Source organism: Lissotriton vulgaris, chromosome 3_1 (assembly GCF_964263255.1).
Source record: "Lissotriton vulgaris chromosome 3_1, aLisVul1.2, whole genome shotgun sequence".
Taxonomy (NCBI): Eukaryota; Metazoa; Chordata; class Amphibia; order Caudata; family Salamandridae; genus Lissotriton; species Lissotriton vulgaris.
In genome coordinates, this window is record NC_141689.1 from 1,189,341,108 (window position 1) to 1,189,367,865 (window position 26,758).

At 43.1% G+C, this 26,758-nt stretch overlaps 1 protein-coding gene across 1 annotated transcript in view; it reads left to right on the forward strand.

Annotated features, from left to right (window-relative positions):
- The window catches only part of TBC1D2 (TBC1 domain family member 2), a 516,269-nt gene that overhangs the window by 348,292 nt on the left and 141,219 nt on the right, over nucleotides 1-26,758 (forward strand). Inside the window, exon 9 of the mRNA XM_086961651.1 lies at nucleotides 19,552-19,742. Within this exon, the coding sequence (XP_086817777.1) occupies nucleotides 19,552-19,742 (191 nt within the window). The remainder of the gene's footprint in view (nucleotides 1-19,551; nucleotides 19,743-26,758) is intronic.

The window sequence follows — 26,758 nt, forward strand, 5'->3', positions numbered from 1 at the left end:
GGGCCCTCCTGAAAGGCTGGGGCCTTGGGCCAGAGCCCCCTTTGCCTACGCTTTAAAAAGGCTCTGAAGGGCAGACAAAATGCCTCAACAATTAAATATGTAGGGGCTTATTTACAAGCCACTTGCGCCACTTTTGCGTCATTTTTAACATGGGAAAAATGACGCAAAAGTGGCGCAAGGGGCTTGTAAATATGCCCCGTAGAGTATTGTTTTAATCTAAAAATTCATGAAGCTGGTTCTTTAACCTATCTCCATGATGTTACTAGTAAAGGAGAGATAAACACATGGTTTTACATTTATATTAGTTCCAGTGGACTGGCTGAGGGTTTCTTTAACTGCAAAGTATTTTAATGTTTTTGACTTATCCTGTTTGAAGCATTTATAAACTTATAACATTTGGGCAAACTTCTGAATGTTTTTTATTGTTGTCGAAGCTTAGACAGTAATGTTTGAGGCTTTACTTTCTGGCCGCTTTGCACACTAGTTCACTGCTCAGTGTTGCAAGGGATGATAAGGTTTAAATGGTAGGAGGTTTGAGCAGGGCACAACTTGATTTTCAGAATTTGTCTTGAAAATCTGATTTGCAAAATTTATTTACGCTTTGAAAAGACGGGACTTCTTTAATTCCAATGATACTCTATGGAATAGTTTTGATGGTGGGTTAGGTTTAGTTTTGGGGCTTGGTTGAATGAATTTTATCTTGTCTGTTAAGAAAGCCCTTTCCTTGTTACAGCTAAGTACGGAAGATTCTGGAGAGGGTAAAGTCATGAAGTGAGAGTGAAATTGAATCAATCACCAACTGAGTTAATAGACGAAGAGAACTGGTCTTGTGTACAGTTAGCTTTGGCAGTTAGGATTATTTTCTTGTACATTTTTAGGTCGAGCATAGGCAGCACATACTTGAAGTCCTGCCCACTCTCCGCGCCTTATTTGTCATTGGCTTGTGTCATTGTTCTTAGTAAATGCTGGCTTCTGAGTGGTTAATAGGCATTTTAGTCCCTCCTTAGTACCACCTTGTATCATTTGTAACCTCCCATGAGGACTGGCCCTTTTACCTCTGTTGTTACACGGTACGTTTTATTTAATCTTTGAGAACTATTCTCTTTAAGGTGTTTCTCCTACTGCAAGCACGGCATGATTTCCTGCAACATTCAGCATGTCGTGCTTTACAGGCTTCACACCACACAAGTTTTATATACACAGGTTCCGCTCCGTGTTTCAGTACAACGCCCACTTTGATGTTTTTTTTTATTTCATTACTATGGCGCCCGCTTCACGTACATTGTGTGTTTACGCAATGCTTGTTTTTCCTGTAACTTGAAAAATATATATCTATAGAGTCTCCAAGTTTCCCTCTGATACTGAGCCAGGCTATCTGTGCCTGCTGCCCTTTTTAAAGCTGGAAAACACCTCCCCTCCTCCTCCTTCCCTGTCGCTTCTTTTCCTCCCCCGGCAACCAGGGCACAAGTCGGAAAAAAAGAAGTGGGGGGGACGCTGTCACCGGAAGTGACGTCACGACCGGTAGTGAAGTCACGAAAGGTGCAGAGCTCCTCGTCCCGGAGAGGCCAAAGAGTGAAGTCCAGCTGTTTGGCAGGGGGATGGCGTTCCCCGGGTAAAATAAGTGGGGGACCCCGTCCACCTGCGTGGTACCCCAACTCGAGCCCTGTCGGCAACCCTTCACACCCTCTTCCATTTGCCCAAAGACTACCGAGGAGCCTCGGAGCTTCCTTCACGAGCCGGCTGAGGCAGTAGGAGACGCACAACCACAGACCTCTCCTGCTGGCACATGAGCAAAGTCTCTTTCCTCACTCAGCGCACTAGCCATATTTTTGGGGGTAGGAGCAAGATTTGCGCTTCAGAGTAACTTTTCTTTGCTGCAGTCACAAGGTTTTGTGGGTCAGCTGCAGCCTTTCTAAACGTTTTTTTTTTAAATTTCTTTATTAAGGTAGAGATCACAAATACAAAATACAGCATATTATCTTATCATCACACTGTTGTGGAGTTACAAGAGCAGTGTACTAGATTTTCTTTTCAAAAGAGAAAACATAAAAGAAACAGTAAGAATTAAAACTGAAAGAAAAGAAAAAAGCATGTACACAAACCAGGTCTGGCCATAAATCGACAACAAAGCAGACTTTCAATAAATCGGATATTTTGTACATTATAACGTGGAACAGATACTGCAGCATTTCAAAACAGTCCGCTAAGGAAACCATTTTTGGATATTAAACAAGACAAAAAGAATGTCAGGATTATTCAATCTTCTGCCTGCATGTATGCTCTGACCGGTCTCTATTTAACAGAAAGGAGGAGTACCACCAGAAAAAGGCTCAAAAAGCGATTTTGGTGGGATGGTTTTCTAGTGGAAAAAAGAAGAAAGTCCTTCTTTGATTTTAATAAACCCCTCACTCACCGACGTAGTCGGTGACATGCTTCATCATCGGGGCCACCTTGACAGCCGAGTGCCATCAAGGTGTGCTGCGACACCTGGAATACAGTGGAGCTGGTATATGAGTGATGAGTGCAAGAAAAAAGTAAGTGTGTTAAAAATTGTCCTGGTATGGCTTATAGGAGAAATATTTTATTCTTAAGACTACTGGGCAATATTAAAATTTTGTGTGTAGATACAATAATAGGTTATTTATGACCTTTTGTATCTGTAAATAAGTGGAAGGTCTACATGTTTCAAACCATAATGGAAATTGCCGGTTTTTCTTCAGGACCAAGAAAGAAAATGGGTGGTCAGGGTACACTAACGCCCTGCCATACCTGCATTCCTTTGTTCCTTGATAACAAAAATAGTTACAAGGCGAAAAAAGCTGTAATCCGGGGGTGGTTACGCTAAGAGTAAAAAATGACCTGTAAGGAGAGAAAGAGTATAAGTCACAAGAAAACTCGTTACGTGCCTGCAACGTAGTGAAGTGACGAAATCTGCTGTCTCTGTGAGTCATCCCACACTGAGTTAATGCGGACTATTTAAGTGCATTGTGCTGCTCAAATACATGGAAATAACGTATAGGCGCAATACAGCCAGTTTGGCTTCCTAGCACACCTATCAATAGTTGTGTGCTTAGTGAAAAAGATCCCTGATTTTTTCGTCATTCGCATCCATTAATTATAGGTGCGTGGCTAGGCAACAATCATATCCTTAGAAGTGAAAGGAATAACGACGTGCTATTGCTTCATCATGATCCAATCGAGACAATACAAAACAAACACGACATGTAACACTCAGTATACTTAAAAAGTGCTTACTCCTAATTTAGGGTCATTAGGCTGCACGGGATTAAAGGGAAGGGAGGCCACTGCTGGAAAACATATTCTGCAATGAAAAGGGAGAAGGTGCTTAGTACCGGGTTGATTGGCCAAGGGTACTGGAAAGGTTCGGAAGAAGAAACGGAAGGAATCGCGTTTCATCCGAGGACAGCAGAGTTCTACTTACAGTTTTCGAGTGGTATAGTTAGGCGGTATACCTAGTTTGCCCCTCCATGCGCCCGTGATGAGAACGCGTAGAGAGCCGGGTTAAGACTGCCGCCGTCGGGGTGGGCGTGGTCTCCTCAGCGTGATGACGTCACGCGCTTCCAGAAGCCTTGGTACGGAAGCCTATGAGGCACACGCGGTGGCGTTGCTATGGAGACGCTGCCGCGTTTGGAAAAAACAGTGAAGGCGGAGATTAATTACCATTATGATAGAGGCTGATGCTCCAGTATATGAAGCAGTAGAGCAGTGAAGCGCTTTTTTTGGTAATGCGTCTTACTTGAAGAGACTGGTAAATTTACAAGATTGGAAGTTTAGAAAAAAGACGTTCCCTAGACCGACGACTACAAGGGGGAGTGTAGTAACTCTTGCTAGTTCAGTATAGAGGTGTTAATTCGAGCAGTAGGTCTAATGCCTCACAGGGAGCTATGGTCCTATTGGTCACTATACAAAGTGAATACTATATGGGCAGCCTGAATAGGGGCTGTACTGTAAATTAGACGGACACATTACAGGCGTTTCTCACAGCAATGCAATGGGGTTAGGTATAAAAGAAAGGGTCAATAAACCGGGGGTGCGGCTTATTGTGTGTTAAAATGGGCCAGACAGGGATGAGGGGGAGCAACAGGAGTTTATTGAGTTGCAGATTTTTAGGACATAAGCCATGGGATCTTAGGGGCTAGGTATATATTGATAGAGAGGGAGAGCAACAAAGTTTTGAGGTGCAAGTTTATAGGACATTCGCCCATGGGATACTATCATTTAATCCATTGATATGTGTAGATAGTCTGTAGACCCATCTTTGTTCCTTTTCCTACAGACGTTTCTGTAAGTTAGGTCCAGGTGATATCTGTTCGATGATTGTCCATACCATGTCGTTTGGAGTATGATTGTTCTCTAGAAAGTGGTCTGTTAACCTGGTCGCACTTTTCCTGCAGCGGATGGTGCTGCGGTGTTCACAAATCCGTTGCTTTACCTTGCGGGTAGTCATTCCTATGTACTGTTTCTTGCATGTACATTCAATCAGGTAGATCACGTTACTGCTATTGCAATTTGTATGGGAAACTTGTCTCCATACTTTTCCTGCTTCAAGGTCCAACGTTTTTGTGTTTCTCATCAGATGGCATACGCTGCAGTTTCTGCAGCGGTAATGTCCAGTGACATCAGTGCTCTGACCAGTCCCCATATTTGCTGTCCCAGTGCCTTTTTCCGCCTTCCCTTGATAGCATACAAGTTAAATTCCATGTTATAAGTAAATAAAAACCGAGTTCGCCATGCTTCAAATTAGGGGGGGTCAGTTTGTAACCAGCAAGAGGCAATGCAGAGTCTTAAAACCGCTGTTGCCACAAATATCAAATAGCCTATGTTATCCATGGGGTCGTCTCGAGCACCCCCGCTGTCTATACCCAGCAAAATCTGCATTAATGACAGCTGGAAAGGAGTACTCAAAATCCCAGATAAGAACTTATTTACAAGGTTGAGGAATCTTGGTTCCCCGACAACCAAGACCTCGCTTTGGTAATCCTCAGAACGGCCGGCCTGTCCTTGTAAAAGGAGAGTTTTCAACTTTCCTTCTGTAGCTGTAAAGTACCGGGTAGCGTTTCCTGCTCTTGGACATTGTACAGCGCTTTAAAGACTTCTGTTCCTTGGTTCCTTTTCATTCATGTCAGTAACCAAAGCCATGTCATGCTGTGGAGCATACTTACTTGTTGGAGTTCCGAGAAGCAGTGTGCAGCTTAAACCTCTCTACTTGTGTTGTCTAGATGGAATGTCCCTGGGTGCCGACCAGTTTCAAGTGTGGGTTGATAAAGCATTTTAGATGCATTTAACCGGGGTAAAAGAACTCATAGATGGCCCTTTGTAAAACTCAATAAAAGGCATTGTTATTTACAATGCCAATAGGTCAAAATCTCGCAATAGCAAGACCTTTTGCATTGAACATGATTATTCTTAATAACTTTGACTCTGTCGGCGTGATGGGCTACTGTAAAGGAGTGCCACTTCATTGAGTGGCATTCCATTTTTTTCCGCACTTTTGCGGTGTTATTTTAGGGATGAGCAGGGAGTTGCAAAGCCATTGGTGAGTACAGTACGAGAGGGTGTTTAGGAGGTACTGTGCATTTTGCAGATCAATAAGTCAATAAAAACACGAAATAAACTTAAAAATGAAAATACCACCCCCTTGGCTCAGTTCCTTATCCATATGGTTTAGGTTTACTTAGACATGCAAGAGGGTGATTTAAGATTGGGATGGGCTTTTTTTGTTTTGCAAACACGCAGTGATAGGACTGAAGACTTAGAGGCCAGTGACTCAGTGAGATGTCGAAGGCTAGAAATGCCTGCCATGAAAGAGTGGGAATCAAATCATCACGAGTAAGAAATGTCATAGCAGAATGTGGTGACTTTGGGAAAGTAAAATATAGGAAAATATAGCCAGACTGTTTATGGCTTGAAAGAACTAGGAAAGAACGTCAGCAATGGAGGCAGCAGGAAATTGTTTGTGAAACAAAGTCCACTTGGGACTCAGCCACAAGGGCAAAGGCCAAAGGGAAATCTTTTATGACCTTGAGTTATTGATAAACAGGGGCTGGTTCCCAAGAGGGACAGGGTCAAGACTGATTTGCATATGGCTGGGTCTGAACTGGGGTGGCGAAGTGAACTAAAGAACGATGATGGGTTCAACCCAAATCTGTGACTGGGGGTGAGTGTCTGAAAAGCTTCAGCACAGCATCCATCATTGTATTGTGTTTGCATTGTTCATCCTAAGTTGGCAGGTTATGCCCAGATGTGGGTCCCTTTCTTACTATGCCACTGGGTTCAAGCTAGCCTGGCTGATGTGGGGTATTACCCCGAAACAGGTCTCAGGATGCTTGTTTCCGGTCCAGGGAAGACCTGGCTTGGCAGTTCGGGCTGGACTGTTTCCATGAAGCACAGTGTCAAGACTAATTTGCAATGGCCAGGTCTGAACTGGGGTGGCAACGTGAGCTAAAGAACGATGAATGGTTCAACCCAGATGTGTGACTGGGGTGAGTGTCTGAAAGGTTTCAGTGCTCCATCCATCATCTCTTTGTGTTTGCTTAGTGTGTAGATAGACACGTTGTTGGCTGCACCTTCTCTCTAGAACAAGGATTAGAACCACCAGAAAATACTACCCAACCTGTTACATTTAATTCATTTATTTAATTTGAAATAGGTAATCTAATGAGGGCTCACAGTATGGAGAGATCATACGGAAGTTTGCCTAGGTGTGCAAGAGTTAACATTACAAAGAAGGGATAATAAGCTTCTGAGGCTCAGCTAAGTCTGCAGACCGACCATCAGTGCTGGATTTAATCGATGTAGGGATCAGAGCATTTGGAGGGAGTGGGAGTGGTCTGACGACACTTAACAAGTACCGGAACCGAGGGGACTTGCCCTGTAAAAAGTAAATTACATTGCTACCATACTTTAATAACGTATAACAGTTAAGTTATGACTTTGTAATGCCTGCTGTGGGATCCAGCACTGTGAGAGGCAGATCACTGAGAAGTTTTATGACTACCGTTAAAACATAAAAGAGATAATCAGCTTTCAGCTCGTCCTTATGAGGTCTTATTCCTTGAAAACGTACTCATTAACTGATATGGGACTTTTTGATTTAATACACACAGAGAATCATTTTAAAACAGCAGTCATCTTTCCTCATATTATCACAATTTCTGAACCACTTTCGAATGGCTTATTAAACTGTCTTATAAATATTTTGCACACAGTGATAGGTGGATGTTGGTTGTTTATTTTGCACAGTTGCAGGGTCAGCATTATTTATTATACATATCTGCCACCGTAGTGGCTCTTTAATAGGAAGAAGCAAAAAAAATAAGGGTTAAGGTGTATAATCAGTCCTGCAAATTCCTACAGAAATGCCCTCACAGTCACCAGACAGTATCTGGTACAATTACTAAAGCAGTGTGTGCGGCGGTCACCAGTGCAAGGTGGCAATCTCTAAAGGTGGAATTGGAGTCTCTCAAATCCAAGGGAAGGGAAGTGATACTTCGGCTACACAACGATAGGCATCAGGCATTTTTTTAACCCCTTCGGTGCTGATGACGGTTCCCGGTCGTCCTCAGTTACGGTGGGCGTGTGTTGGTGACGGCTGGGAGCCGTCATGACCACGCCCGCGATCGGAATGTGCCGCACAGGCGCAGAATTCCAGCCGCAGCCAGGGGGTTAAACGTGTTTATTTTGGAGTATACAGCCATCATTACACATTCAGATCCCACGTAAACACATCGTGCACAAATAGTTTCAAATCAAAGTACAATTAGTGGATTTAGGCTCCCTCCCTGGATCTATGATGCCCCAGGAAAATCTTGATTTCGGACCCTGAAGGACATCATGAAGTATTTTTGTAAATGCTGGGAGCACTGTACAGCCCCAATAAGGTAAACAGCTGGCAATGACACACAAAAGAGGTAACCAAGAATATAAGAAAGAAAAGAAGACCTAGTCAGCAGTTGGCAGTGGTAATCTGTCCAGTACATCGCTAAAAGGCATAGACAAGCTCAACACATACCAGAGTCCATTCCACTCCTCCCTCCGGATGAACCCATAGTACACTGTGTAACCAGTTGACAAGGCCACGCCTTGCGGCATCTGTTCCAATCCATGGCCATCTGATGACACAGATTTCTTGTGGTTTCAACAATCATGCTTTCATGAAGAAGAAGAAGAATACTTTATTTGATTTGTTAAAATCATAAAAGGGTGGAACTTACCACCATATGATACACATCAACATCTTTGAATCAGCATAAAAAAACATAAAACAGCATCTTTAAATCAGCATAGAACAACATAAAACAACACTAGCCCCCATGTCCTGAGCGACTTTGCACAAATATATATAATAAGTAAAAACAGGGAGAGAGTTTTTAAATGTTCAAAAATAAAAAAAAATACACAGGGGTAGACTATTGTAAGGCAGTCGCCCTCTCGTTGAGGTATAGGAGCCTGCAAATGACTGTTATAACAGGTGGTGCTGCACACATAGGGGCTTATACTTAATAAAATGTAACTGTCCCCTCTTGTCTCAAATAAAATGCTTGCAGTGTATAAAAATAGCAGAGAAGGGGAGGGGGAGATGCTTTCATGAAGACCATTGCCCCCCTGGAGGAGGGGGGGTGGATGTTCTAAGCCATCAAGCCTCTTTATATTGTGGCTCCACAGATGGAAACCAGGCGCTGTTGACGTTTTCTTTTCCAGCTTTTCATTTTTCGATCTGTAGACTTAAATCTTCTGAATCATGATGAGTTTCATCCCTGTAGGTCTTGTTGTGGGCCTATGTAGTTGATAGACCCTTACTCCGAATGGCTGTGGTGCTTGGGGCAAAGTGCATTAGAAGAGAAAGTGGTCCCTTTTTCACAAGTACTAGAATGTCACATAACCAAATGGTATTTTAATCAACAAACATAATCAAAACTTATAAAAACAACGGCCCAGGGTGTGCTATTTACACACATATACACTGCCAACACACACACACTCACCATGTGCGTGCTGCACAACACTTCACCCATCATGTATTGTACTTCACACAAGCACACATACCCCCAGCACATTCTTCCATTGAACATGCACTGCACAACACTACAACTTTCATGTAATGTCACAGGCATACATACACTCAGTACATGCACTACCAGACATATATTGTACATCACTGTTCTGTCCCTGTACTGTACCCTCCCAGTCACATATACATCCACCGCAGGAGTTACTACTCTGCAGCACTCCACATCTACCTGATGTAGACCAAGGGTGAGTTAAGCTCACAGCTGCAGAACTTTTAAAAGATGAGCGAGCCTGTAGGCCACACTTCAGTGGCACAGGTTAAAAAGGACCTGTTCACTACTTGTGATCACTACATGCTATGCTGTTATCATTGTACGTGTGCTGCTTAACTCTTCGTGAAAATAGTAGTCATTCCACTGCTAATAGAGTAGCACTTTGGGAGCCCCTCCCGGTCCAATAAGACAGTCATCCATGAGACAGGCCTATGACATGGCGCACACACAAGATCCGTGTTCTCCCATGACAAAAGATCAACATAAGGGATCCAGACAGCAGTGCAGTTGGCAGGGCATGGGTACACGTATTTGACCATGCAGAGGAATGTTCTGTCCCAACAACCGCCTTGCTTGGTTTCCAGCTAAGTGTGTCCTGTATATGTGCTGCTCTCTCTATTGGGCCACCCTAATACCTTGCCCCATATGTAGGGATCGAAACACCATTTACTGGAATTGGGACCCATCACATGCATCATTTTGACCCGACCTGCTGTTCTTGTTGTGACACATGTTGATCACACTTTTTCACTTGTGTGTATCAGGTATATGAGAGCACAGAGAACGTTTAAGCACAAATACCCTCTCCTCTGTTGTTTTTTTGAGAAGTTTTCATTATTTTTGTTGATTAAAATACCATTTGGTTATGTGATATTCTAGTACTTGTGAAAAAAGGACCTCTGTCTCTTCTAATACTACGTTACCCCAGGTCCCTAGTGATTCCCGGGACACTCATGTATTTTCAGTACTACTGGGATAAAATGTAGAACACTTCGCGATGTGATGCATGTGCACAGATGCACAATAATGAGATGAGTAAGAGGGAGTACGGCATGGCATGCTTTTAAAGGTAAGTCAAGGTTGTCTTAGTAACATGCAGTTTGGGCCGATTCTCCCCTCCACAGCTTGCACAGCTGTTTGCAGGAGAAGGCACATAAAATCAGGTAAAGGAGCACAGGCGCTCCTCACAGCCAGCAGAAGATCAGGTCTTCTTTGGACCAGGGACCTACCTGCGGCCGATTCTGCATAGGTGAGTTGCCTCTCCGCTGTCCCAGAGCTTCATCCGGTCAGGTGGAGGTCTCTCAAAGATTATTTTTTGCTGCTCTGCCCTCTGGTGCACCTGATTAAGCCTCCATGATCCTCAACTTTGGTCTCGGTACTGCTGTCCTCTGAGTCTGTCCCTTCCAGAGCCCCAAAGTTTCTATCAAAGTCTCCTTTTGGTCCATCTCCTGCAGTGTTCATTACTGATGTCTGGTTTTTTTCTATTACCAACTGCACCAGATTCCTCACTGTTTAGTTTAGTTCAGAGTTGGACCTCTAACAAATAGAATTCCTACAAATGCCAAAGGCCACTAGGGTAGAGACATTTTCCCAGTTTAACAACCTCTTTGGTTCTAGTACAAAAACTGCACAGCAGCCTGCTCATTCCGTGCACGCCAGTCATGATGACCAAGAGGTCAACAGCCTCCTACCCGTTGCAGATCCAAGTATGGCTTTTCTAGCGGATGTATGACGGTACCACGCGTACTTTTACAACGCGTACCGTTACCAAGCTACTTTTACCACGTAAGTGGTTACAACGACTTGCGTGGAGGGGCGCTGGATAGTAAATTATTTATTTTACTATTCCAACTCCAGTCCCCGTGGACTCTAGGGAAAGGAGTTGGATAGTAAATTAAAGTATTTACTATCCTGGAGCGCCCCCCCAGCGCATTTCGTTGTAACGACCTGCGTGGTAAAAGTAGCGTGATAACGGTACCGTGTTGTAAAATATGCGTGGTAACCGTTGTATACCTTTTCTAGCAGATCGCCAGAATCCCAGTGACTTGGATACCGCATCAGAATTCTGACTTCAGGGTGACTAGTCATTGCAGAGCTGCATAGCTGCCAAGTTTTCAAATTGTTTATGTGTGCTATATCTATGGGTTCAGGTGGCGTATGAGTGACATCCTACTGTCAAAAGTGTGACACTTCTACTGACACCGTCTGCAGCATAAATCATAGCAATAACTAGTACTGCATGTTGTAACAATGCATGCCTTTACCAAACATGGTGTTACACCGCAGTCTTTACAACAAATGTGTCTTTACCATGCATTCTTTTCCCACGCATATCGTTACAACAATATACCTTACAAAAAGGGCTGGACTTTGGAGCAGTATAATTTACTATTCCAACTCCAGTCTGTGCAACAGTAGGGCAAGAGTTGGATTTTAAAGTCCAACAGCGCTTTCACTAAGGCATATTGTTGTAACAACATGCATGGTAAAGGAATGCATGTGAAAGACGCATTTGTTGTAACGGCCGTGTTGTAACTGCAGCACGTCGTTCAGCCATCATGGTAAAGGCTGTTTCCCAATAACTAGTAATTGAGTAACTATGTAAATTTTCTGTTGTTCGGACATATCATACAGCAATACACTGTTCCCAAACTAGCCATTTCTATATTGGCGTTTTCAATGCTTGTTAGCAGTATCATATCAATAAGTAGGACCATTGATTCCTTTGTGAATAAATAGAATTAAAAATGTTTCAGAGAATTTTAGACTGTGAATTGAAAAATGACTATGTTTGTGAAAGGCGTTGTGATCTTCGGAGTGTCAAAACCACTCATGCTCTTAACTTCACACTACTTTCTTCTGCATTTTCTCAAACCTGTTAGGCACTTTTCTACTTGCCTTTTTTTGGAAATCCTCCATTTACATATCTCACACGTCATCTCCTTCCTCTTCACCATTGTCTTTTCACTCTGTCTTTCTGCATAACTTCCTTAATTTGGCTACCTCACCATGCTCTCTCTCTCTCTCTCGTGCTCTCACACATACAGACGCACAAAGCACACACTTTCTGTCTCTCTCTCCTCAACTGTAAATATAGTAGTATTCACACTACTTCACATAAATTGGTAATTACAATTGGCATGTGTTTGGAAATCTGTTTGTACACTCTGCAGCGAGGAGGTGGGTTGGATAAGCATATAGTAGAAACAAATGTATGAACACTCAAGGAGGCACTATGAGAAGCAATTACTGACTTCAGCCTCACCTCCAGACCTCTCATATGAGCTCTGTTATGCACACGACCATAACCTGAATTTATCTAGATACATAGAGACAACTGTGTTCACAGTTGCACTATACAAGAGTCTGATGTTGCAGGAAAAACCTTAACACAACATCTTCAAAAAGGTTGTACTGCAAGATCAAGTAAAACATGAAATGTAAACAGGGAACTTCATCATTGACATTGATTACTATAAGGGAGGAGTTTAACATTTGGGGGCCCGATTCACAGAACTAACTTAAGACAAAATCCTAAACTTACTACTTTTGGTATTCACAGAATGCACTTACTACTTTTGGTATTCACAGAATGGATTTATGACTACTAACTTTACGTCTGCACTCGGGCCGGAGGCGGAGCTTCCGGCCCAGAGGCGGAGCTTCCAGTCCAGAGGCGGAGCTTCCGGTCCAGAGGCGGAGCTTCCGGACCAGAGGTTGGACTTCTGGCCCGGAGGTGGAGATTTCAGCCATAGCTAAATCTCCACCACCGGCCGGAATCCCCACCTCCGTGCTGGAAGCTCCACCCCCGGACCGGAATCTCCAGCCTGAGTGCGGAAGTAAAGTTAGTAGTTCTAAATCCATTCTGTGAACACCAAAAGTAGTTAGTGCATTCTGTGAATACTAAAATTAATAAGGATATTTGTCTTAAGTTAATTCTGTGAATCGGGCCCATTCTGTGCCCTTTGGAGAGAGGTCAATTATTGGATGAGCAAGTCAAGGCCAGACTAGGAACCCAAAGCAGCCCAGGCAATTTTCTCAGACCATCCCCTGGGGTAGCTCTGTCTGGCCCCAGGAGGCTGGAACCGCTTGTTTGCTGCTTTTGCTACTGGAGGGCGATATTGCAGCACTGCTGCAAAACTAGCCCCAAGTAACAAAAGCAGACCCCACGGGCACAAAACTGGCCCCCAGTACCAAAACCGGCCTCACCTCTCCAAAACCGGCCCCCACTCTTCCAGCCTCCCGGGGAAACTCCTGATGCCTGGTCTGGCCAGTCTGGCCCTGGAGCATGTGGTCTGAACAGCTTCAGGAGCCACCAATAAGCACTGTGGGAAACTGTAAGTGGCTTAATCTTCCCACCTGTGCATTCGTGCTCTGCTATGTACACCCAACCATATTGTGAACTTCCACAGACATGTATAGGCAACTCAGTTTACCTTTTAGGTATTATACAAGAATGCAAGATTAAGTAAAACTCGGAAGATAAACGGAATTACACCTCTTACTTGGCATACCTGATTTAAGCATTGAGAATTCTATATGAAGCCACTGCGCTGCTGGCTAACAATCCAAGCGGCAGTCTGGTCTGGGCTCGCCGGCCTGGCTGCTGCTGGGTGAGTGCTTCAAACAGTCAAAAAATAAGCCCACACACTGACCTGTCAAACGAGCCCTCTGACTCTGCAAGATTACCCTATATGATAGACGGACAGGGACTAGAGGTCTGAGCCGAGCACAGAGAGCATGGAACTCGCCGGGCCAAGTGGTGCACAGAGTGCTTGGCTGAGCATCAGTTGCACCGCTCAGAAGAGCTAAATGTGAATGCACTGTCCTCCACACTCTCACTGGGCGTCAAAAGGTCTAGCTTCATCACTGTGTGAATGACTGCACTTTAGTGTGGCAATGCAGCAAAGAGGCGGACTGAAATGCGCTAGAATAACCCATAATGCATAAGGTTTTAGAGCGTTTTACTTGAGCACCCGATTACATTACATAAGGTCACATTTCTGCTTTTTAGGCATGGGGAGATTAAATGATTTGCACAGAACCACAGGATGTTGTGCCAAAGTCAGCAGTCAAACCTAGTTCCCCATTTACAAAGTCTGCAGCTCTAGCCGTTTGTCCAATCTCTTCTTATAGTCACCATTATATGTGTTGATCAGGTAACAAAGTTAGGGGAACAAATGGTATATCCTGAGCTAAAAAGTCAATATCATAGTCCATCAATTAAATCCAATGAATCAAATAGTCTTCATTTCATCTTCATTTGTTTTCCAGTTCATTAATTAATCCAGTCTTCACCAAGAGAACATACATTAGCCGCTGCCCAAAGTTACTGAAAGTTCTAGTGTACAACACACACACACAGTTCAAAATTATATCCTGCAGCAAGATATTGTTCGGAAATGTTAGCCTGCCTGCATGCAATCATGATTGCAGGGAAGGGCACTGATAATATTTCCATTCTGTGTTCCATTTGGTCTTCCGTGACCACATTTACTGTAAGCAACGCTGATGGCTGTTTATGTTAAAAAAAATACTTCGACCCTTCTACATTCAATCTGCATTGTGCCCAAAGACTCAGATTGTATTTCAGTGTTTCATAGGTGCTATGTACAATAAAACAGTACACACTGAAAGCCAGACCTTGCTTTTACAATGTTTGTTTTAATAGTTGGCCACACGTGAGCAGATTTACGGATCCTTGGCATTTGCTCAAAGGAAAGAAAGACTTGCTGTTGTAAAACGCTGTTTACCATTGTAGAGAAGCTTCCTCTATGCATAGGGCCAGTGTATATATCTGGGTGTGGCAGCAGCCTTATACTGCCTCAAAGTGGTGGTGCAACATTACAAACCAATGCCCTGAATATTTCCTTCTTTATTAGGATATAGATTAAGTCCCATAATGCAAAATGTCATTTGCCTGGCCCACTGAAAATCTTCTATACAAAGCTGGCTTTACTGCCTGCAATATGTACATATTCTGAACTGTTTGCACTTAATTTTAAACCACTGTTTGGACCTACCCGGCTGATTCGGACATGTTGGTGTCCAAGCTTCAACCTAAAAATCCAAGGCCTGCTGGGGGAATCTTTAGCGAAGGCCCTGGCTGGTGCTTGAATACAATTGTGTTACAGGATAGTGTAAAATACAAACAGGAGATCCTAATGCAACTCAGCAATACTGAAGAGTGCTGTAAATTACACAAGAAACCCACTAAAGGCATACAAAATGAAATCCTCCAAATGACCACACATGGTAAGGAAGAATGTCGCTTAACGCAGAATGGATTTAATTTCCTGAATGTAAAAAATCCCAGAACTTCAGACTTGTATACCCTACCCACAATTCCTGTGAATACTGAATCCCCCTCAGGGATACCTATAATCTCTGGGTGTGGGTCCATTTTAGAACCCATTGGACGATATATAGACTTTTTCATTAGTACCCTTATGCCACCGACTGCTTTATGTGATACAGCTCTGATTTAATCAATATGGTGGTAGATAATTCCTTTAACCCCTCCCTTTTGTTTTTGGTGATTCTTGACATGGAGTCTTTAATCATGTTTGCGCTATATAAAACGTTCTACATAAATAAATATATCAACATCGCTAAGGGAGGATGGGTTACAGGTGATCCACAACCTACTTGATGCCAACCCCAACAGGGATGCTCAGAGTTCATAATGTCCCGTTTACAGTTGGCCCTGTCAAAAACATATTTTCCTTTGACCGTAAATATTACTTACAGATCGAAGGCACATCAGTGGGAGCTACTTTTCTTCCAAAATTTGCTGTTCTCTTCATTGATAATCCTGAATCTACTTCTGGCAGTGACAGACCCTTTAGACAGTTCTTATCATGCTGGAAATGATATACAGACAATATATTTTTAATCTGGCAAAGTTTAGAAACCCTCTTGCCTGATTTCCAAGATGGGCTCAATAATAAATCTAAGGGACTGCTTTTCACTATGCATCACAACTCTTAGTTCTAATTTTTAGATCTTTGTGATGGCCAAAAATAATCATTTATACACAAGTTTATACTGCAAGCCAACTGAGAGGAATACACTACTTCAATACTCCAGTTCTCATCCCAGATCCCTTCAGGACTCACTGTTCTATGGTAAAATTTTGAGTATCAGATGCAATTGCAAACTTAAGAGAGACTTTTTTTATTGAAGCTGCCGTGTTATCTTTTTTTTTATTGAAACTGCCTATTCAGTCCCTTGGTCCATCACTCCATGAAGACAGCCTTGTACTGTTCCAGGCATGAACTTCTATCTCCAATTGAGAAATAAAGTAAACAATAAAATTATGTCTGTCTCCACTTTCTCACCTGCATTCAATCTCATTACTGAATGCATTAAAAAAACATTACCATTTATTGTCTGGAAGGGACCTGAAATGTAAACTACCTATGTTTGCTTTACACAAAGGCAAGAATATGAAAAACCATTTAATGAGGGGGGCACTCCCTATCAATAATGCCCCAAAAATCTAAATGACCCGTGGGACTTGACACTACCGATGGACGTGATATAAATGTGGTCAATGCAGCATTTGCCACTTACCACTGGAAAATAAACAATTTTCTAATTTAGAAACCAAAGTGATACTGAAGCAGTTCTCCAACTGCAACAAGAGTAATGCTATATATGGCCTTTTTTGCCCATGTGGGTTACTATATATAGGACAAACTAGTCAAGCAACCCGTTAGCCAACACAGGAGTAGGCTCAGATGTAAGGTCCCCATTGTGCCCTTGGTTGCTCAGTTTCAACTGAGGATGATCTGAGATGTCATATCATCAAGTAGGTCTTCTTCACCATGGACCATATTTCTAGACTCCTGATCAAAGGGAAACTCAGATGAATTTCACTTATGATGCTTTAAATACAGGCCTGATGGTATGGAGGGCTGGCATTCCCTGAGGTCATCATGTACTGTATGCTCATGTACTGTATGCTCCTTTATACGTGAACAATTCTACAGGCTTGAATACCAAATACAATGGAGTGCTGCCAGCTCCAGACGTTTTCTATTAATGTTGCCCCTCCATGACAGGACAGCATCACTGTAAATGTAATGTTCCGTTTGACCATTTGACACTCATTGCGTATCACCGGACACATATGTTATAATCTGTAAATCTAAATTTCACATTACCATATAATTCCTCTTTTCTTCTTTGCCCATGAATTAAAAAAAATGTCCAACGATACCTTGCCCCTTAACCATTATTCTCAACATGGCCACAGCTTATTATCATTCTTCCTTGTGTCCTCACTGTATTCAGGCCCAGCCTTTCCAACTTTGTTGGTACTTCTGGATGAGGCATTTGCGTCTCGCCAAGCCACCTCTGAGATGCCTCCAAAGCCACAGTTAATTCGTCAGCGTGTGCCTCATTTCTCCATTCATTGGAGAGAGCACCCCATCTGACTCTCAGTTTAGCACTGCCTGTAACTAGGCAGGCCACAATCCTGTTCACAGACAGCCTATCCCTGCAGTCAAAGGGCAATTCGCTCTGCCGTCCCCGCAACATTCAATCTTCTAGTTGGGTCACACCAGTCTCTAAAATTGCAACTCGGCCAGTGGAAGCTGGTAATTTTAGCAGGGAGGGGGCAGGTGGGCCACACATACACACTCACTCTCACCCATGAAGTGACATTCACAAACACACACCAGGGGCGGCCTTGGACATGTGCAAGATGTGCACCTGCACAGGGCCACCAAACCCCAGGGGACACCACGCCAAGATATATCCTTAATATAATAATCCTCTGAGGGTGGATACATATTTGCGTGGCGGCTCCTGGCAGGGATTTGGCGGCCTTCGGCTCTGTTCCACTTCCTAACACTCTGACCCCCCCACCCCCCTCTTCACTGGCCTCCATGCGCCGCCCCGCCCGGACCCCCTATTCCGGGGCTCCCTACCTACGCACCATGCCCAGGGCCGCCATGAGCCTAGAGCCGCCCCTGCACATACTCCCATTCACAACACTCACTCACAAATTCATATATACAGTCACGCACACACCAAACATGCAACCACATCAAACTTACCTACGCTGCAGCTCGGCAAGGAAGCCTCGGAGGTCCCAGGAGGATTTGGACTGCAGTCATCCCTCATTGGCTGATCTTAGGTCAGCTAATGAGAAGACGTAGCAGTTCCTCACTCATCACAGAGTAGTTTACGGTTCAGTGAGGCTGCTGACCCTACCCCATTTTGTTACAAGGGGTCACTGACTGACACTCGGCCATGAGCTCTTCAGGACTGAAAAACCAAAGCACCCAGGATGAATGCAATCAATGATGCATCCCTTTGTGATGAGGGGGAAAGCTTCGAAGCATTTTTGCTAAGCCGAGGAGTTCACACTCACAGGGCTATGAAATTCTCAGTGGCAAAGTTCAACTAAGGCAGCTAGGCGCCTGCGCATTTCGCGCATGTCTAGCTCCTGTACGCCTGATCTGAAGAAGAATAGTGCATGTCAGGCTAACCTTTGCTCAGCCTGACAGACACTCGTCTTGTCAGAGGGAAAAGGTGGGAGCATGGCATCTCTGCCCATGCGAACAGGCCGTGACTGTGCTGGGCCACATAATAACTGTAGTCCATGCCAGTAGAGACTGACTATTAATATGATGTGCCTCAGAAGGTAAATTGCACCTCTTGCTGTTAGATTTTTCAAATCTGAGAAACTGCAAATGACTTTAATGTATTACTCTTGCTTAAATTAAACAACCACATTCATACAATTGCCATATTGCGTTTTCCAGCATTTTTCTGGTGACTCATAGAAAATATATTTTTGCATGAGTACAACTCGTCCCTTGGCGTCCTGGTTATTGTGCACCCAACAGATTGTCTAGTTCTCCCTTAACCTTTCCCTTTCTTTGCCCATTAGACCGATAATAGACAAACTTGAGTGTTTCATGGCGTGATTTTCCCTTACAATTGTAAGTAATGTGTTGTCATTAAAATAGGGCCCCTTACCCTCCTCTAAATTGTCCTTTCCTGGTCTCTTTTGTGTATTGACAGCTGTATGATCATACAATCTGTTCTTGGGCTTTGTCCAAATACTGCCCAGTCCTGATGATGATCCCTCATCCATAGGGGATTGAAACATGGACGACCATACCTTTCAAACCTATGACTGATTGAATCTAATGTGATTGATATGGTGGTAAACACTACACGCCATACACTGAACACGGGATTAATTACCTTTGCATCTATAGGGTAGATAATTGTTGAAGTGGACAAGAGTCCATATCAATGGACATATAAAAAGAACAATTATCCTACAGGAAATGTGTGTAAAGATAAGTGAATATTTACACCTGCACTTGATTAACTATTTTTTGATGATTTTCCTAAGATGGTACTCTTTTGAAATATATATATATATGAAAGCATGTATTAGACCTTTGAGACCACATTGCCATATGTGCCCTTTGTCCTATTGTAGTGTGCCTACCTGCAAGCCAAAAACTGTCAGATAGAGAGCAAGTACCTCATAGTCCTGCGACAGCTCCAAGAGATGCTGCCAGATCTGGACGCTGACGACCGTGAAATGGTGAAAAGCCTCGTGGAAGATGCTCTGCAGCCTGACGTGAGAGAAGGAACTGAACCCTCCTTTGTGCAAATGGATGTTGTTGGGTAAGTGCACCGGATGTGACGTGGAGAACACTGGCATACATAACCGTGTGACTTGTATAAAGAACTTCAGTTCAGATTCTAAAAGTAGGTGCTTTTATACCACTTTTGCAATACAGTAATATTCAAAGAAATACTAAATTACTCACACATCCGTTGCTTTACACGGCAAGTCCAAACAAAGTCAAACTGACTCTTGAGTACAAAGCATCTTTTTTTTTGGTGTAGCTGACTGTGTTACTTTTAGAATAGTTCCTATTCACAGTTATGACATGGTTCTTAGCCTTATATTATACTAGTTTTCTCTTTTTTTATTATGGATAGGTTGTGGTAGTTTTCTGTTGCGAAACCTGTCTGTTTCGTCACTTATTTAGCATAGTATAGAAACGGTGTCCAGTCTATAGGCTCTACATTTATCAGTGCACATTTGTGCAGAATATTACATTTTATTTTTAGTCTGTCGAGGAAGTATACCATCACACGCATAATTTTACTTATTACACATTATTTGTGATAAAAATAAGACTGCACGTCAGCAAACCAAGAAAGTGATACCCTAGAAAAACAAATAGTTTTTTCCTGGACTTAAAATCATCCATTGATGTCTGGTGGGAAAACCTACATCAAAAGTGAAAGGTGCAGCTTTTTACAGGTGTTGTCACATAGTGCAATAGCCCATGTAACGATGCTGACCTTCTGTTGGGGCTGCTGATGTCACTCCTAGTTACCCTCACCCTTGTAATGTGAAGGAGCCTAGAAATCTCACAAAGATGACGCGGGCAAAACTGTGACAACATTCAGATTTAATCTACCAGGAGATCCTGAAGGTAAACTACCACCAAAGAACACTTTTTCAGTTATTGAATAATCCCTCGTCACAAAGCCACAAAATCGGACACTCCTCCTGCCCTGGAATGTATACAGAGAATGAGCTGTGTAGTTACTGGACAGAGGGGTTTGTAATATATAAGTCTGTAGGCTTTAGTATAAAAAAGTCTACTCCTTCATCATTACTTTTGACTGACCTTCATTTTGTATGCCTGCCCAGATCAGATGATGTCCGATCCAATAAATGTAGTTATTCCAGAGTGTGATCCTCATAGCGTACGGCTCCTTGCAACCGTATTGTGGAACAGCCGGGTGACAAGAACAGAGCATTTTACTTTCCCACTTGCATTGAGGATAAGGAATTTTAAGCGCTACTGTTCACCCACAACAAAAATGAGTCTGGAATAATTTGTTTTTACATACAGTTCTTACTCTCCTCCCCTCCACCATTCCTAGTTATGCAGGTTTAAAGGCAAAGATACAGTCATTGAGTAATTGGAGGGACATATGGGCTCAGAGAGTTTAGGTGGACTGTTTCTTCTTTGTGATGTGGTGTTCTTTAAAAAGGTTTGTCTTCAGTTTTTTTCCTAAATAAGATCAGGATTGGACCAGTCCTGATTGATAGAGGATTGTTGTTCCGGATTCGGGGATCATGACCGGAGAAGGCCTGTTTTGGGGTGCTTAGAGTCAGAGATGTTGAGCTTGTCATCCAGTTAGACAGCAGTGTCCATCAGGATAGCTATGCAGATGGTGCGTGCTGGCAAGGGGAGCAATAGAGTTTGATCAGGGTGGGGATAATGTGGTCACATTTTTTTTTAGGCCCTTGATGAAGCATACCATTATGTGTAGATGGCATTAAGGGGGCCAGTGTGGACTTTAGGATGCAAAAGTTACAGAGGTTTGAACAGCAGTTTTGAAGTCACTTTCTTCGAGGAATGTTTCACTTTCTTCAGGAGAAACAGCTGGTACCAGGCTGACTTGGTTTTCTTACATTGTTCCTTGAGGGTGAGTTCAGTGCCCAGGGTGAATATGAGTGACTTGGCATTGGGTGAAAGTTGGGTAAATGGTAGGAATTCTGCAATGGGGTTCTGCTTCAGGGAGTTATTGGGTGATCCAAATGGGTTCCATCCAGTTAGTTTTATTTTAAAAGGTTCTCTGCGCACACTTATATTGTATAACGATCAACGGGACTAATCCAAATTCATTTAGTGCTGCTCCATCAATTGCACTTTGTCAGAGTGCCTTAAATCATAAGTAAATAATGGTCTGGTTAGGAAAATCCTTCCCTGAAGAATGTGCGCACTTGTTACACGGAACAGAAAGGGTTCCTTATCAATACTTTAGGCGACGTTACATTATGAACTGATCATAAACTCTCTTGTTCATAAATCAAATCTTCTTTATTTTCCAAAGTTATTCAATTGTTCAATTCTATTCCAATCCACTCAACATTATGTGGATATCAAATGAAATTTTCAATCCATAATTTCAATCACCCAATGCATTTCGGGTCACTCCATGGACCCTTCTTCAGGGGTCTATAGAAATGATAAACCTGAAGCTAATTAATCAAAAATGTCTAAATACATATCTTACGCATTGAACGTTCAATGCTGATCAATTAAAAAAACATATACAATTATTGTCACATCTATGTTGTAATACCAAAGAATCAATCCCCCTAAATCTTTATGGTCCATCAGTCTTTGTTGTCCAGATGCACATATCTTCATAGTCAAGTCTCTCAAGCAGCCACACAGCTCTCTAGGGCAGCATGCGGTCAGTGCGGGCTTGGCGCCAGATGTCATGGGAGAAGGACAGTTAAACAACAGGAATCGCACAGAGGGTCTACATGGGCAGCTTCACCGGACCATTCATTTGGGCATCCGCGGCCCAAGCAGGTAAGAACGGTGGGACGTGGGTGGGGGTTGACAGACTACGAAGAAAATTATTTATTTATTTATTTATTTTCCCTCGTGGTCGTCTGTCGAATCTCCTTGCCCTCAACCCAGCCCCACTGCTCTTACCCGCACAGGCCACAGCTGCCTTTGGGCAGGAACAGCCCCTTTGGAAAGTCGCATTTCTGCTGGGAGTCCCCCTGTAGGTTTCTTGAGCTCTTCCCTTGCACCAGGCATTTTGGGCACTGCGTTGACTACGACTCTCTCTTAAAAGAACTAATAAACTGGGTTTCCTTCTTATCAATGTTGTTTTGGAGTCACCCTACTCATTGTCTTCAATATAGACTCCTATCCAAGGCAGCAGTCTTCATGAAAGCATATATTGCAGATAGGTTTCAGGGTTCTTTTATTTATTGATATCTAGAGAGAGAGTACCACACTACCACCAGGGATCAGGGTACAGTGACAACCAGTCTGAGAAAAATCCCTGGGTACACACTATCAAAGAAGTTCACTCTATTTCCATACCTTATCAGGCTAGGTATTCATACACTCATGCTCCCACCAACACAACCCAATCAATCGCGGTGATGGTAAATGGTCAATTTCCACACTAAAATTGAACGTTCACAGTCTCTTTAATAAAAAACCATAAAAAGATCTTTACACATAAACAAATTAAAATTTCAAAGAATAATCTTTGAACATATACATAAAAAAACAGATATTCATAGCAATTTAATATAGACATTGGGCAAGCACAATTTCATTTATCTAAATTAATGTATCAAAATTATAAACATGTTAAAAACCAATATAACAAACAGAAATACTATACAATCATAAGAAAAAACCCCTACACAATGTGGCCTTTAAATTCCTTCGCCACTCTAATTTCTAGATCCAATGGTCTTTAGTTGATTTACAAGTGGTATAGTCAATAGTACCCTAAATGTGTAAGTATCTATTGCTTCCAAGACTCTACTTGGATTCTACACAAAAAAAGGAATGCGTCGACGCGTTTCGGTGCTGTGGACACTTGATACTGTAGCACCTTCTTCAGGACTGCCGTTTCTTTGGGATCACCGGCTTCAAGGACTACTACTTAACACCCTCTCCTGTGGGTGTCGGTGGATATCCCCTGCGAATATTTGTTAGGTCTACCACCTCAGTTTGTGGCTTCTCATATGGGGTGAAATCCTTCCTCTTCACTGGTATATGGCTGAAGTAAAAGGGACCTCTCCCATTCTTTGTAGATCTATAGAGACCCTTCCACTCTTCTTATTGGACTGTATATGTCTCTTAAAAGTCAGTAAAATTATTTCTGGACGGGCATATGTCGGCGTAGTTCCGTTGATCAACTGGATATCAGAAACGCGAACGCCGAACAAACGAGAATATATCCAGTTGATCAACGGAACTACCGGACATATGCCCATCCAGAAATAATTTTACTGACTTTTAAGAGACTTATACAGTCCAATAAGAAGAGTGAAAGGGTCTCTATAGATCTACAAAGAAGTGGAGAGGTCCCTTTTACTTCAGCCATATACCAGTGAAGAGGAAGGATTTCACCCCATATGAGAAGCCACGAACTGAGGTGGTAGACCTAACAAATATTCGCAGGGGATATCCACCGACACCCACAGGAGAGGGTGTTAAGTAGTAGTCCTTCAAGCTGGTGACCCCAAGGAAACGGCAGTCCTGAAGAAGGTGCTACAGTATCAAGTGTCCACAGCACCGAAACGCGTCGACGCATTTCTTTTTTGTGTGTAGAATACAAGTAGAGTCTAGGAAGCAATAGATACTTACAAATTTAGGGTACTATTGACTATACCACTTGTAAAGCAACTAAAGACCATTGGATCTAGAAATTAGAGTGGCGAAGGAATTTAAAGGCCACATTGTGTAGGGGTTTTTTCTTATGATTGTATAGTATTTCTGTTTGTTATATTGGTTTTTAACATGTTTATAATTTTGATACATTAATTTAGATAAATGAAATTGTGCTTGCCCAATGTCTATATTGAATTGTTATGAATATCTGTTTTTTTAATGTATATGTTCAAAGATTATTCTTTGAAATTTTAATTCGTTTATGTGTATAGATCTTTTTATGGTTTTTTTATTAAAGAGACTGTGAACGTTCAATTTTAGTGTGGAAATTGACCATTTACCATCACTGAGATTGATTGGGTTGTGTTGGCGGGAGCATGAGTGTATGAATACCTAGACTGATAAGGTATGGAAATAGAGTGAACTTCTTTGATAGTGTGTACCCAGGGATTTTTCTTAGACTGGTTCTTTTATTTATTCACAACTTTTTGGGGAGTGAATAAGCATAAAACAGCGATGACAGCACCTCTTGATATACAACATACCAGTAGATGAATTCCATACATTCCTCATACTATTCAACCTGCCAGGCCTCTGCATCAGTACCAAAGTGACAAGTCCCTCCATGCAGCAGCTCTCGATCCAGTAACCTCGGATCGACTCTAGTACAGGTGTGCACAACATTCTCCTGCTTTCATTCCAACTCTCCAAGACCTTTGTTCATTTGTGTGGACATTCTCTGCTCTCATAGACAACCCTTTCTGCCTGCATGCGCCAGTTCATGTCTGCCTTCCATTCCCCCAACGTCGGGGAGGATGCCGCCCTCCACATCCTTCCTTTATTACTCTTGGCTACAATGAAGCCTAGTGCAACGCAGAGCCTCTCTGTAAATCTATTGCCTCCCATACGTTTAATAGGCACCACTTTGCCGAGACCATCAGGTTCCCTCCACACATTGCAATAATGCAGGAGGTCACTACAGCCCAGTAAGCCCGGAGTACCGGGCAGGATTTCGGGTTCTTGAGCCGATTAAGGCAGGTTGTTCTTACAGAACAGACTAAACTATATCTTGCAGGTTTCAGACACTGCAGGCCTTCGTTCTCAGTCTTCATGTCTTGCCCCACCTCTAGGGGTCATCAGCCATCTTTACGGCTTGGGTCTGTAGCAATGACAGACATTCGGTAATGCTAACCGGGAGCGTGTATTTCTCTAAAGCAGCCCTCCAGCCAATCAGAGACTGTGGCAGAAGGTAATCACATGAGGGCAGGGATTCCTGTTATGACAACAAGCATATATTTATCAGGTGCAGCAAGTAGCTGTTTTACCAATCTGGGACCGAATTACAGAAGGTGCCCCGGGGGCGCAACAGGCATTTGCACCTGCTTTGCGTGCCCCTGGGGTACTTTGGTATTATAGAAGGGGACACAGATACTTGTGCGTCTCCTTATATAGTACCGATAGCGCTAGTGCACTTAAGGTGCCAGTGCTATCCACAGAGGGCGTTCCCTCATTTGCATAGGGGCATGCCCTATGCAAATGAGGGAATTCCTCTGACTGCGCCCACGCCATATTACAGATGCGGGGGCAGAGTCAGTGCGAACAATCAAAAGGTGGCGCACTGTTAGTGCGCCTCCTGACAGCAGCCCTCTGCAGAGGCTAAAGGGGGTCGCATCGACCCCTCAGACATCCCCTTGCAGGCGGGTAGAGTCACTGACTGCATCCACCTGCAAGGGGATCTCTAAACCCCTTTGAAAGTGCAGGCGGATGCTACTTGCACTGTGAAAACACAGAGCAGCTGCTCCGTATTTTCACATAAATTAGTTGCCCCCAGGGCAGCGCAAGTTCGCGGCAGCCCTGGGGTCAGTGCATACACCAAAATGTGGCGCATTATCATCCGGTGCACCTTTTGATAGGTGCGCTGGGTGCAAACAGTGATAATGTGTAATACGGCCCATGAGGTACAAGCTGAAACGTGACAGTTAGCTGATAGGGGAACAGTAATCGCCAATAAATGTGGTTTCCTCCAGGAGTGCACCCCATCTGTGGAGTCAAAAACCAACTTCTACAAAAATACGTTCTTTCAGCATCGCTAAGTGGACTTTTGGTGAGTTCCCTTGTCACACATTAATGGTAAAAGAAGAATCCGGGCGATACAGGTCTAATGTGCCAGAAGCTTTCATTCCTATAAAAATACAATAGCGGCTGGTATTTCACAATTTTGTCTAGCCCCAGGTACATACATCTTGAATAAGGTCAATATACAGACAGCCTCAGTGTAATACTACTCTCTATGCAGGATGCAAGTCGCAGTACCGACATCTCATTGTATTCACCATTACTACCAGGGACGCTGCATCAAACAACATAAAAGGTGCTAGAGGGCAGAATGTTCTAATTTGTAAAACAAAGGCCTCACGAAGCCCAAGGGGGTAAAAATCCGCACAGCTCAGTGAGGCT